This window comes from Garra rufa, chromosome 17 (genome assembly GCF_049309525.1).
Source record: "Garra rufa chromosome 17, GarRuf1.0, whole genome shotgun sequence".
Lineage (NCBI taxonomy): Eukaryota > Metazoa > Chordata > Actinopteri > Cypriniformes > Cyprinidae > Garra > Garra rufa.
Genome location: NC_133377.1, coordinates 9,611,698 through 9,625,034, shown reverse-complemented (window position 1 = coordinate 9,625,034; position 13,337 = coordinate 9,611,698). Strand labels below are relative to the sequence as shown.

The 13,337-nt window shown below is 38.0% G+C and overlaps 1 protein-coding gene across 1 annotated transcript in view; it reads left to right on the top strand.

Annotated features, from left to right (window-relative positions):
• Window positions 1-13,337, top strand: part of npr1a (natriuretic peptide receptor 1a) — a 174,574-nt gene that overhangs the window by 138,547 nt on the left and 22,690 nt on the right. The window contains exons 8-15 of the mRNA XM_073822471.1: window positions 713-797; window positions 5,667-5,787; window positions 5,875-5,949; window positions 8,734-8,811; window positions 8,986-9,090; window positions 10,735-10,806; window positions 11,187-11,346; window positions 11,420-11,575. Of these exons, the coding sequence (XP_073678572.1) occupies window positions 713-797; window positions 5,667-5,787; window positions 5,875-5,949; window positions 8,734-8,811; window positions 8,986-9,090; window positions 10,735-10,806; window positions 11,187-11,346; window positions 11,420-11,575 (852 nt within the window). The remainder of the gene's footprint in view (window positions 1-712; window positions 798-5,666; window positions 5,788-5,874; window positions 5,950-8,733; window positions 8,812-8,985; window positions 9,091-10,734; window positions 10,807-11,186; window positions 11,347-11,419; window positions 11,576-13,337) is intronic.

The window sequence follows — 13,337 nt, the reverse complement described above, 5'->3', positions numbered from 1 at the left end:
CATTTGATTCAGAATGGGACTTTAAAGTGTGTATCACAAAATCAGTTGATTGAAAACAGACTTCAAAGCATGTATGGCAAATCATTTGATTCAGAACGGGACTTTAAAGGGTATATTGTGAATCAATTGATTCAGAACGGGACTTCAATGCACGTATGGCGAATCATTTGATTCAAAACAGGACTTCAAAGCATGTATGGCAAAACATTTGATTCAGAACGGGACTTTAAAGGGTATATTGTGAATCAATTGATTCAGAACGGGACTTCAATGCACGTGTGGCGAATCATTTGATTGACAACAGGATTTTAAAGTGCATATCACAAATCATTTGATTCAAAACGGGACTTCAAAGCGTGTATGGTAAATCATTTGATTCAGAACTGGACTTTAAAGCGCATATCGCAAATCAGTTGATTCAGAACTGGACTTTAAAGCATGTATCGCGAATCAATTGATTCAGAAGGGGACTAAAAGAGGGTTCGTGGGATGTTTTTATTTTATGCATAGAGTAGATGGGGGACCACCCCCCCCCCTCCCCTTGGCAAATCGCACCCTGCTAACATCTGTGGCAGAGAAAGAAAGAGAAAAGGACAGAATAAAATAATATGTATGAGATTATTTCAGCAGATTTGATGGCCTTGCTGCTGTCTGTGTAAACTATAATGCAATTCAGATGTATGGAGATTGTGTTCTTGTTTTTTTTCCTCAGAGACGGTCACCATGCACCAGATGATCTCCATAGTGGTGTGCTTCATTTTTATCATCATCGTAACGGTCACAGTCTTCATATACAGGTCAGTTGAATCCTGTGCAGATAAACACAGTGCCTATACTGAGAGTGAGCGACAAGATGTGACAAAATTAGAGCATTTTTAATCAAGCTTTATTGATTTTAACATGAGCGTTCTTCTTTTGTCGTGTCACTGGCCTGCAGAGTAGACATGATGTAACACTACATGTCAGGTGTGCAAATATTGAGCTGGGTGATCTGGGTCTGATATTATATCTCTGTCTGTCTTTCTTTCTGTCTTTCTCCTCCTCTATCTGTTCCTGATGTTTAATTAGGGAACGTACTGCCAGACCACGACAGAGAAAGATATAGCAACTCAGTCTACGTCTCCATGACTTCATCAATTTATACCATATGTGACCATGTATCCAATGACAATGAAATGCATATGATTTCTATTAAGTTCATGCCAAGAACTGCAGCCAAATATGATGTAGATCCTATAACATTCATGTTATTTTTATTTAATTGCATTTATTTTTCATAATACTTGCAAGAGATTATAAAAAAGATTTATTTTAACATTTCATTTAACATTTTAAAAATATTAAATATTTATATAGTGTTACACACATTTCTATTTACATTTAGTAATACTTTCAGAGTTTGCATAGCTTGCACTTTCAATCTGATGCTTTTACTGTAGTTCATAGAGAGTGATGTCTTGCATAGGTTGCAGTCATATAAATTGCAAAACAAAACAAAAATTACTTACATCTTATAATGTATTATGAGAGATGCAGAGCCCCACTCAGCTTAAGCATGAAATAGCTAGATATAAAAAGTAATTTCAGAATTTTAGTTTCTCGTTTTACCCAATTTTATCTGATGGGTAGAAAATTATTAAGAGGTCAGCAATGCCAGTAAACACCTTGGTTAACATAAAAAAATGAGGGTTACTATACGTAACCAAGACATTCTTTTTCAGTTGGTCAATGCAACATTGTGTCGAAGTGTGTCGACAATAATAGGTCCCTATACAAAGTGCCGCAAGTGACTGAACTGCATTACGAGTCCATGGTGGTGCCTTGTAACCTTCCAATGCCCAGGCAGTATGACCTTCTTATTCTTCACAAAAAATTGTATAGGTCATCTCAGCCAGAAGCCTTTTTCTCAAAAATACTCATAAAATTCAATGGCTATAAGACCTGATTGCTGGGAAGTGTTCGCTTCCTCCAATGTGAAAAGAACGCTAGTAGACCACATCCTACCCGAAGGGAGGTGATGTGGAGATGCATCCTATGGACTTTCTGTGATGGGCTTCGCATTAGTGGAGAACAATCAATGCAGTACCTGGTGACAGAGAAGCACTCTGAGGCAAATAGTTCTGAGCAACCAGCGGAATTAGCTGTGGAGTGCTATCCATGCATACAGAAACCATGCCAAGTGGAACTACATTCAATGTTCCTGAGGTGAGGTTCCTGTGGCATTGTGGAGCAAGGTTCATCATGGTGGAAGACTTTGTGTCCATTATAACACATGGCGATGGGTGAGCAACATTGACCTTGCTCCTCAAATCAGTTGAAGAATCCACTGGCGTACACAGGAACTGGGGTTCACCGAAGTTTGTCCCACTGACTTGGCAACAGACCTGGCACATCAAAACATAAGGAGGCAATGCAACTGTGTCCAAAAAGGTTTTGATGTTTAAATTCAGTGCCTGGTTGTTATGACAATAAGGGCCATGAATGCTGCATGTGTATGAACCATAATAATATTAATAATAATATGTTACATTTATATAGCGCTTTTCTAGACACTTAAAGCACTTTACAGTGTCAGGGGTATCTCCTCATCCACCACCAGTGTGCAGCATCCACCTGGATGATGCGACGGCAGCCATAGTGTGCCAGAACGCCCACCACACACCAGCTTAGTGGTGGAGAGGAGACAGAGTGATGAAGCCAATCAGAAATGGGGATGATTCGGAGGCCATGATGGTCAGAGGCCAATGGGCAAATTTGGCCAGGATGCCAAGGTCAGACCTCTACTCTTTTCGAAAGACATCCTGGGATTTTTAATGACCACAGAGAGTCAGGACCTCAGTTTAACGTCTCATCCGAAGGACGGTGCTTTTTTGGCAGTACAGTGTCCCCGTCACTATACTGGGGTGCTAGGACCCACACAGACCACAAGGTGAGCACCACCTGCTGGCCTCACTAGCACCTCTTCCAGCAGCAACCTAGTTTTCCCAGGAGGTCTCCCATCCAGGTACTGACCAGGCTCAGCCCTGCTTAGCTTCAGTGGGTGACCAATCTTGGGCTACAGGGTGATATGGCTGCCGGCCATAATTGACTGTTTGGTGGCCAAGTGGCAAACAGCCAAGGTGATGCAGCATCCACCTTCCAACAGAAGTCTGTTGAGAATCAATCTTTGACAGTGTCACCAAAGAGACCAACCTGGAAAAGGAGGGCATTGAGAAAACAAACTTTCTCAGCATCCTGTATCCCTGTCAGGTGCCGCTCCTGAACCACTATTTTGGATATCACCCTCCCCAGATCCTGCACCATTACGTAGCCCTAAGGACATACCTTGTCCTTTCAACACCTTCATCTAATAGACCTGCATGTGAGCCATAGTGTGCAGGGCAGACAATGCTTGTTCAGTTGCAGCATAAGCTCTCGCCACGGGGGACAATGTCAACTTACACGCCCTGGACAGGAGTCTCTGGCATCCCAGCCATGTGGCAGCATTTTGCAAGCAAAGATGTTCCACAATTGCTCTTTCCACCTAGGGGACCATACCACCATCAAGGGTGGTGAGAAGTGAGGAGCCAGTGTACTGTGTTCTGGCAAAAAAAATGTGCCTTCCACAATTCCGTCATCTCCTCATGCACTTCTGGGCTGAAAGGAACTGAGTATCACGCTCTCACCTCAATAACCAGTTTTCCAGCCGAGAGTGCTCAGGCCAGGGTGAAGGAGTCCACTCAAGCCTGATGCTCTCAGCTGCCCAGATAAGTATGCCACCATCTCAGAATCAGCCTCAGACTGAAATGAAGCGCCAAAGGGTGTAGCTCCTGTGGAAACATCTTCTACCGGTGGCTCCAGCTCCAGAAATCCAACTTGGACTGAAACAAGTTTTCAAACTCATCTGGTAACTCTACCAGAATACACATGCTCTGGGAGAAACGAGAGGCTTGTGAAGATTCACCTGGAAAAACTACTCTTGCCCTTGCTCTTCCCCAATGCATATCACCAAGGCCTCGTACCTGGAAGCCTTGTATACTTATTTGGGTGTGAAGAAGTGAAAGATTGATGTCCATGCCATAGATCCAATGACAAAGAGTATGAGAGATGAATAAATTGCCGCTCTAAGAGACGCTGCATTGGCTCTGAAAAAAGAATGAGTGAGGAAATGCCACACTGCCCTAATAATACCTGGATGGATTAATACCTCAACGAGTTCAGAGGTGTCTGGGTTCCTAAGTGCGACCCCTAGTGTAGGAACTTCGAAACAACATTAAAATGACCAACCAGAAGGGAATGATATTCATTGAGGCAGGATATCAAGAGATTTGGACATATGGACATATTATAATTCCTAGGACATATGGTAGTGACTAACAGTGAAAATATCAACAGTGTGTTATTGTCATTCGAAGTATAATCCAAAAACACAGATGGTATGTCAATCAAGTACATTATTTCATCCCTTTAAATAGCTCACACTCACAGTAAGGTAGTACAACCCACTCTCATGGCAATTTGTACTTATTACATTTTTGCAAATTTGTGGCTAATGGGTATGCATTTGAGATCTTTTTTGTGTGATTTGGTGAGTCTTCATGCTTTTATTCTAAAAATCATACGTAATCATTTCACATCATAATGGTAATCATACATAATCACCATCTTGTAAAATAGTTCAGGCTGAAATGGAGAGCCCTGCTTTAGACGGTCATATATCCATGCATTGATGATCTTCTGTTTCTGTGATTTCATCTGCCTCTTTTTATAGCTACATTTTGATGAATACCAAATTCTCCAATGGGTAATTCTCCAATTCCTCTAGCAGATGCTGTTGCTCACTTAAAATGACAAAATGTACAACTGCAATTTACACACATTTCCTATTAGGAAAATCATATGTTTTAATAAATTCAAATTTATCTAACTCCAATATATGACAAAATTTGGTTTATGCCACAAAACTTCCCAAATGTTTACATGTAAAACTATTTATTAAAAAGATTTATTGTAATGTGTGTGACCAATCGAAATGGTACTATTTTTTATTGAAAAATATTTTTTGACTTATATTTTGTATCCACATGTAACACCATTGACAAAGAAGAGACAGTCTGTGAATGGATTTCTAATATTCTCCAATTATTTAGTGTGGCCTTGTGTGAAATGAGAATAAAAAATTAGCATTAGTTAAATGAGTTAATATACCATGGTAAGTTGCACATGTTGATTGATGAATGGAATTTTTTAGATGAAAACAATGCAACAATTGTAGAGTAACCCAACTATGTACAGACAATGAGATTGTTTGTTTTGCTGTGTATTATTTCTATGAATATCTGCATGCTTCAGTTATTATTTGATAATAATCATGCAAATGCTAATAATAAAACTAAATTTTTAAGTTATTTTCCTCTGAAGGACATTTTATCAGTACACATGCCATATTTACAGATATTGATTAATGAGCATCATATTGCTACCTTAATTCAATACACTGTATTCCAGTGCTGACAGTGATGCATATATTGATTTGTCTTATTTACCATTTATGCCAAATATATGTTGTTCTGAAAAAAAATTAATCTCATGTTTTTTCCTAGTTGCATCTCCTCTCCTCTGCTTATTTATTCTCTTCTTTCTTTCTTTCTCTGTCTCTTTCTCTGTCCGTCACTCGGCGGCGTCAGGAAGCTGAAGCTGGAGAATGAGTTGACTGCTCAGCTGTGGCGTGTGCACTGGGACGACATCCAGATGAGTAACATGGAGAAGGTGCTGCGCAGAGCCTGCAGCAAACTCACCATGTCATTGGTGAGGAGCAACACACACTGTCATTTCCAATAGCTTCCTATGGTTTGAGTATACCTGCTCATGTCTTATTCATCCTTCCTTACACAGAGAGGCTCTAACTACGGCTCACTGCTGACTATGGAGGGAAACTTCCAGATCTATGCCAAGACAGGCTATTATAAGGTATTAAAGTTTTGGTGGTGAGGGGTGGATTGGCCAATGGCTGGCAAATCTTGTTATTAACTATTAACTGTTCCCTATGTTTCTTTTTTTTAAGGGGGCACTTGACAGCCCCTCCACTGGGACACATTTGAATCTCAGGATTTTTTTTATTGGAGACATTTTAAAGTTAAATTTAGGGCTGCCCTTGACTAAAAAAAATTCTGGTTAATTTTAAACAGTAGTAGACTATTAGTCCAACGTTTATTAGTATCATAATTACAAGCCTTTAATTGCCTAAATAGCCTAATAAGTGCTCAAACACATTTCAAAAAGTTTGCCAGATATAATAATTCTAAATGTGTCAGCGAAAAAAGCAAGGACACTGCATTAACATTTTAATCATTTATTAATGAACTGGTTCTTTCATTGTTTTTTGGCTTAGAAGATCATGTCGGCTACTCTCGTCATCTCCACAGCTGTGATGCGCCTGCATGCATGTTTTATGGATTACATAATCTGAGAATATTTTTTTTTCCATTTGAATTGGTTCATTTGAAAGTAGACATTTCAGTGTCTATAGATATATGTTTTCATGTCTGTAAGGCAAGTATACCCAGAGTTAAATAAATTTAATCTACTGGAAATATTTAGTATTACACTCAGTTAAAAATCTTACTGAAACCTTTTTTTAGATTTAAAACTCAAATTTGAATCACAGCTTGTTTAGATTTTCAGGTTTAAAGTAAAACATGTTTTGGAAAAATGTAAAAATAGTATTTTGTGATTTTTTTTATAACAATAAACAAACCTAAGTAACATTTATTCTTTTTTACTTTGACAATAATCAGTAATCAAATGTGCTCTTTAAAAAGAGACCAATCTTAAGTCTGTGCGCCAAAGCATACAAGATTTACAAGTTTAAGTTGGAAATTTTATTTTCAGGTCTGTGCTCAAAAAGTTGTACAACATGTATAATAAGTGGTATAATATAAGTGGTATAAACTAAGTATGTGTAAAACAAATATGTTTTACATATATGACCTACATGTTTCAATAGAAATGTAATTAAATGTAAAATTGAAATATAAATTAAATATAATGTACTTTAATCATTTTAAAGACAATAGAATTATGAAATTACATGTAAGGATGTACTTAAGGAGTAGTTCACTTCCAGAACAAAAATTCGCAGATAATTTACTCACCCCCTTGTCATCCAAGATGTTTATGTCTTTCTTTCTTCAGTCGATAAGAAATTATCTTTCTTGAGGAAACATTTCATGATTTCTCTCCATATAATGGACTTAAATGGTGTCTCCAAGTTTGATCTTCCAAAATGCAGTTTAAATTTAGCTTTAAAGGTCTCTAAATGGTCCCAGCCAAGGAAAAAGGGTCTTACCCAGCAAAACGATGGGCCATTTCTAAAACAAACTGACAATTTATTAACTATTTAACTTCAAATGCTTGTCTTGTCTATGTTTTTTTCCGGTTCAACAGAGTTAGGGTATGTCGAAAACTCCCATCTCGTTTTCTTCTCTAACTTGCAAAGAACATGCAAATGAGATCAAACACCCTTTACAAAAAAATGTATGGCAGAGACAAGACAAGATGAGCATTTGAGGTTTAAAAGTATATAAATTGTCAGTTTGTTTCGAAAATGACAGTTTCGCTAGATCAGACCCTCCTTCCTCGGCTGTGATTGTTTAGAGCCTTTTCAAGATAAATTTAAAATGCATTTTGGAAGTTCAAACTTGGGGGCACCATTGAAGTCCACTATATGTATCACGTTCAAGCAGGTGGTGAGGATAAAGGAAAATCCGGGAAAACAGAAATATAAATGAAAACACAGACTTTAAATACATAGAGACAGGGGTGTGGTTACAAACGAGATAACAAGGGGGAAATACAAATAAGGGCAAGGACTGAACCAAACTAATACAAAACCAAAGGGGGAAACAAGGACTAAACCATTAGGACTAGAAACATGGGGGGAAACACTGGGAAGACAGGACAGACAAGACTAAATCCTGACAATATGGAGATAATTCATGATTTTTTTCCTAAAAAAAGAATTTCTTTATGACTGAAGAAAGAAAGTCATAAACATCTTGGATGACAAAGGGGTGAGTAAATGATCAAAGTTTTTGTTCTGGAAGTAAACTAATCCTTTAACGGGGTCAAAAAGCACACTAAAGTTGAGCAGATTGCTTTTAATATAAATTTAAACTACAATTGTACTTCTTTTTCACAAGTGTTGAACTGGAAATTGAGTCAAAATAGTAGGTTTATTATTTAGAACCATTTGTTCTGACCCGTTACAGACACTGGTATACTAAGCCCTGCCCACTTCCAGCTCTATTGTTGTGTATTAATTACTGTTCAGCCCTATTCATACTATTGCTGTGGGTTGTGTGCTTCTGTTGCAGGCTATGTGCCATTTTGCTCATAAATAAATCACATATTCTGCCTAGCAACAGAACAGTAAAATAATAGAAGGGTTCATCTTCAGATATCCCCATAATACCATCGGCTTGCCCTTGCTAATGGGCCCGTTCTTCATCGGATGAGCCCTATAGCTCTTCTCCAATTAACCAGAACCCCTGAGGATGAACGCTATTCATGTCCACATGTCATCATTTCCCCCATTAATTAGGATGATGCTTAATTAACGCATTATGTTGCTCTTTTTCTTCTTTTAAATGATGGGGCTTTTTTTTTTATTCGTCTCCAAAGCCCTCCAGCTCTTTGCCAAGCCCACGATAGCAATCAGGGTGAAACTAATGTGCGTTGATGCCTCTTTTCCAGGGAAACATAACAGCCATTAAGTATGTCAACAAGAAACGCATCGAGCTCACCAGGAAAGTGCTGTTTGAACTCAAACATGTAAGTCTGTGTCCATGTCGTTTTGTGCTTTTTGCCAGGTGCCTTAATTAAGTTTATATGATGTCCTGGGAGATATTAATAGCTGGGCACTGATGGAAAAGAGTGGCTAAACAGCTCTCCCTCTCTCTTTGTCCTTTCCTCCTCATGATGTTCTCCCTTCTGCTCTTATTATAGATGCGTGATGTTCAGAATGAACACCTGACACGCTTTATCGGCGCTTGTATCGACGCACCCAACATCTGCATCCTTACTGAGTACTGCCCTCGAGGAAGCTTACAGGTGAACACTGACGCACACCACTGCTTTCAGTTACTGCACCTACAGTAGATGTATTCATACACTGCTCATGCTTATGCCACATTTTTTGTTTCACCAGGCAGGACTCAACAATAAGGATTTAATTTTTTTGTCCTGCCTTGCCAACATTTTCGCTGCATGCATAAATAAACAAACAAATGAATACATACATAAATAAATACATAAATACATTTAAAGGATTAGTTCCCTTCCAGAATAAAATTTCCTGATAATTTACTCACCCCCATGTCATCTGAGATGTTCATGTACTTCTTTCTTTAGTCGAAAAGAAATGTTTTTTTGAGAAAAACATTCTATGATTTTTGCTTCAAAGGGCTATACACAATCCCAAAATACAACTAATTAAACTATTAAACTATAAAAAAAAACTCATCTTGACGTAGACGGAAGTACCAATCCAGTGTTTACAAAGCATACGTTCAAAGGAAGTCAAACATCCTTTACAAAAAAAAGGGTAAACAACAATGTCAACAATTTTGAAGTTGGAGGAGAAAATTAGATGAGTTTCGCCCCACCCTCAAATGCATAAATGCTCACAAAAACAAAAAAGGCATCCAAATAACCATACGTCTTCTACTGTCTAATTATACAACATTCTGATATAAATAATTGTGCTGCATTTCTTATTCTAAGGCACACAAAACCAGTTGTAAAAAGCATGGGAATATTTGTAGCAATAGCTAAAAATACACTGTATGGGTCAAAATGATAGATATTTTCTTTTATGCCAAAAATCATTAGATATCAAATAAATATCATGTTCCATGAATATATTTTGTAAACGTCCTACAATAAATATATCAAAACTTCATTTTTGCTTAGTATTATTCATTGCTAAGAACTTCATTTGGACAACTTTAAAGGCGATTTTCTCTATATTTTGATTTTTTGCACCCTCAGATTCCATATTTTCAAATAGTTTCACTTTAAGACACTGCATTATGGTGCGTTCAAGTCATGTCGTAAAGATCTTATAACATAAACATAACCATAAAGTCATAATTATGAGAGGGAAAGTTCAGAGTTGGGGGTAAATCTAATCTAATGTGAATCTAGTAGTAACAAAATAAGCAAAAACATGTCTGATGTGCATTCTTTATTCATCATTTTGTAGAAAAAAATCTTGCTGTATTTTGTTGACTTTCCAGCTCATAAATACGATCTTCTTATGAGGGCTTAAATGTACCAATAGAAGACTAATGCTTTTGGTTGAGCCAGTGTTGCTTTGTCAGATTGCTCCAACAAACAGCAATGTTTTGAAAGCACCAGTGTTTACACTCTTCAAAATCAGTCTACAAATGGCTTACTTAGAGTTGTCTCTGCACATTCAGCTGGGATAAAAAGTATTTTAACAAGAAAATTACATGCTTTAACTATAACTGTGAAAATATAATAGCACATAACTGACAGAATGATGTGAGGGAATGTAATTAATTCCCATCAAGTCTTCTCTCCACACGCCTTTCCTCATGAGCTGTGTGTGTGTGTGTGTGTGTGTGTGTGTGTGTGTGTGTGTGTGTGTGTGTGTGTGTGTGTGTGTGTGTGTGTGTGTGTGTGTGTGTGTGTGTGTGTGTGTGTGTGTGTGTGTGTGTGTGTGACCTATAGGACCTCATGGAGAGTGAAGGAATCACGCTGGACTGGATGTTTCGCTATTCTCTGATCAATGACATTGTTAAGGTGAGCGTTGCACGCCAGAGACTCTTCTGCTCTTAATCTCAGGAGGAAAAGGAAAGGAAAAGATGTCTTGCTGTTTTAATGATGCTTGTCAAAGAATACTAAAATATAAATCTTTCACAGCAAACCGCTTTGCACTTATAAACATATACTGTAAAATTGAAGCTCACTTCTGTGTGACATTTTATGGGGTGGTTTTAAAACATCCGTCATTTGAAGAGTTTTATGAGGATGTCAATTCCCTGACGACCAAATTAAGACTCCAGAAAGCATATTTGCAAAAGAGTCTGTAATTAATATTTTAATATGTGGTACGATGCACATAAATACGACGGATGCTGTCAGATGTCTTTGTAAGACTGTCATCTTTTCACCACTTTAAGGGAATGGCGTTCCTCCACAACAGCGTCATTGTCTCCCACGGCAACCTGAAGTCTTCCAACTGCGTGGTGGACAGCCGCTTCGTGCTGAAGATCACCGATTACGGCCTGGAAAGTTTCCACAAAGACAACAACATGGATGACATGCACGCTTTCTATGCACGTGAGTGCCGTGAAAACACTTATATATAGATTGCGTGCGTGTGAAAATATAACATCGTTTTTTGCGTTCGCAGGCAAGCTGTGGACGGCCCCTGAGCTTCTGCGTGCTGACAACCCACCTGCATGTGGGTCACAAAAGGGTGACGTCTACAGCTTTGGCATCATCCTGCAGGAACTTGCACTGCTGAAGGGCGTCTTCTACCTGGAAGGACCTTGTCTCAGCCCTAAAGGTCAGAGGTCACACACAATACTCTGAAGGTGTAATCAATTTTATTTTTTTGTCCAGATCTACTCATTTATTTAGAAATTCATTAAAAATGCAAATTATATGTACAGGCCTGGTTTCACAGACAGGGCTTAGACTAAGCCAGGATTAGGCCACAGCTCAATCAGGACATTTAAAGGGGGCATAACACACACAGTTTCACCCAATCTCATGTTAATCTTGAGTACCTATATAGTAGTACTGCATCCTTCATATCTCCAGAAAGTCTTTAGTGTTATCATATTTACAAAAGAAAGATACAGCTTTACGATTCTCTCCGAAAACAGCGGAGCTAAAGATTGACATAATGAGACACATACATTTGATGCTATTTCACTTACCAGCTGCAGTTCTGAATCATAAACGGGATCTTTTATAGCTAGGACCGCTCCATCTTTCAATATCAAAAGATGTGTAAATCCAGCATCGAACTGGGCCTTATTTATAAAACGTTCGTCAACAAACACACTCTACTGTTCACGTAAAGTTGGGATCTTCGGCAAGCTGAGCAAGGTTATTTTTGCCTTACACCCAAAACCACACTTTTTTTAGAGACATTCTTTCTGAGTGAGTCCCGTGCAGCAGTGCAGCCAAATGAAGCGCGTTGAAGGGCGTGCTCTTGCTTTCGTCCTGGTCAATGTGTGCACGGGCGCGCTGTTTCGGGAGAAATGCCCATACAAGGAGTTCCACTCTTCAGGACATCATGAAGAGCCAAGATTGAAAAAAAACTTTCCGAAACTTGTAAGAAACCCGGAACTGTGTATTTGGCACAGAAATACTCTGTTATACGTCCAAATTGTTTTTTGAAACTTTGCCCATGTTTAGCATGGGAATCCAACTCTTTAACAGTGTAAATAACTTAACATGCATGAAAAAACATTACTAGTGTGCATCTTGAGACAAAACAAAGGCACTGATATATTTTAAGATCAGTCAGTTCAAGTTTCTTTCAGCTGAAACAACACTAGGCTTAGGCCTTGTCTGGGAAACCGGAGGGACAATGTTGTGAATACACCTTTTCATTGATAACATGTTTTTAAATTTGGAATTTAAAATTCATTTAGATTTTTGGAAACCATAATGTGAAGAAAATATTAACTGTCCTGATATTATATTGAAGAAAAGGTACTATACTAAAGAAATGTCATGTACTGTGACTCCCCAATACTTTAATAATATTAATGAAAGTGTTAATTATTTTACATACAAAATGCATGTTATTTTTTATTTAGATTAAAAGATGTTTACATATAGTCCACAAGAGAAAATAATAGTCGAATTTGTAAAAATGACCCCGTTCAAAAGTTTACATCCCCTTGATTCTTAATACTGTGTTGTTACCTGAATAATCCACAGCTGTGTTTTTTTATTTTTTATTTGGTGATAGTTGTTCATGAGTCCCTTGTTTGTTCTGAACAGTTAAACTGTCCGCTGTTCTTCAGCAAAATTCTTCAGGTCCCTCAAATTCTTTGGTTTTTCAGCATTTTTGTGTATTTGAACCCTTTCCAACAATGACTGTATGATTTTGAGATCCATCTTTTCACACTGAGGACAACTGAAGGACTCATATGCAACTATTACAGAAGGTTCAAACACTCACTGATGCTCCAGAAAGAAAAGACATGCATTAAGAGCCGGGGTGAAAACTTTTGAACAGAATGAAAACGTGTACATTTTTCTTATTTAGCCTAAACATCATATTATTTTCATTTAGTACTGCCCTTCAG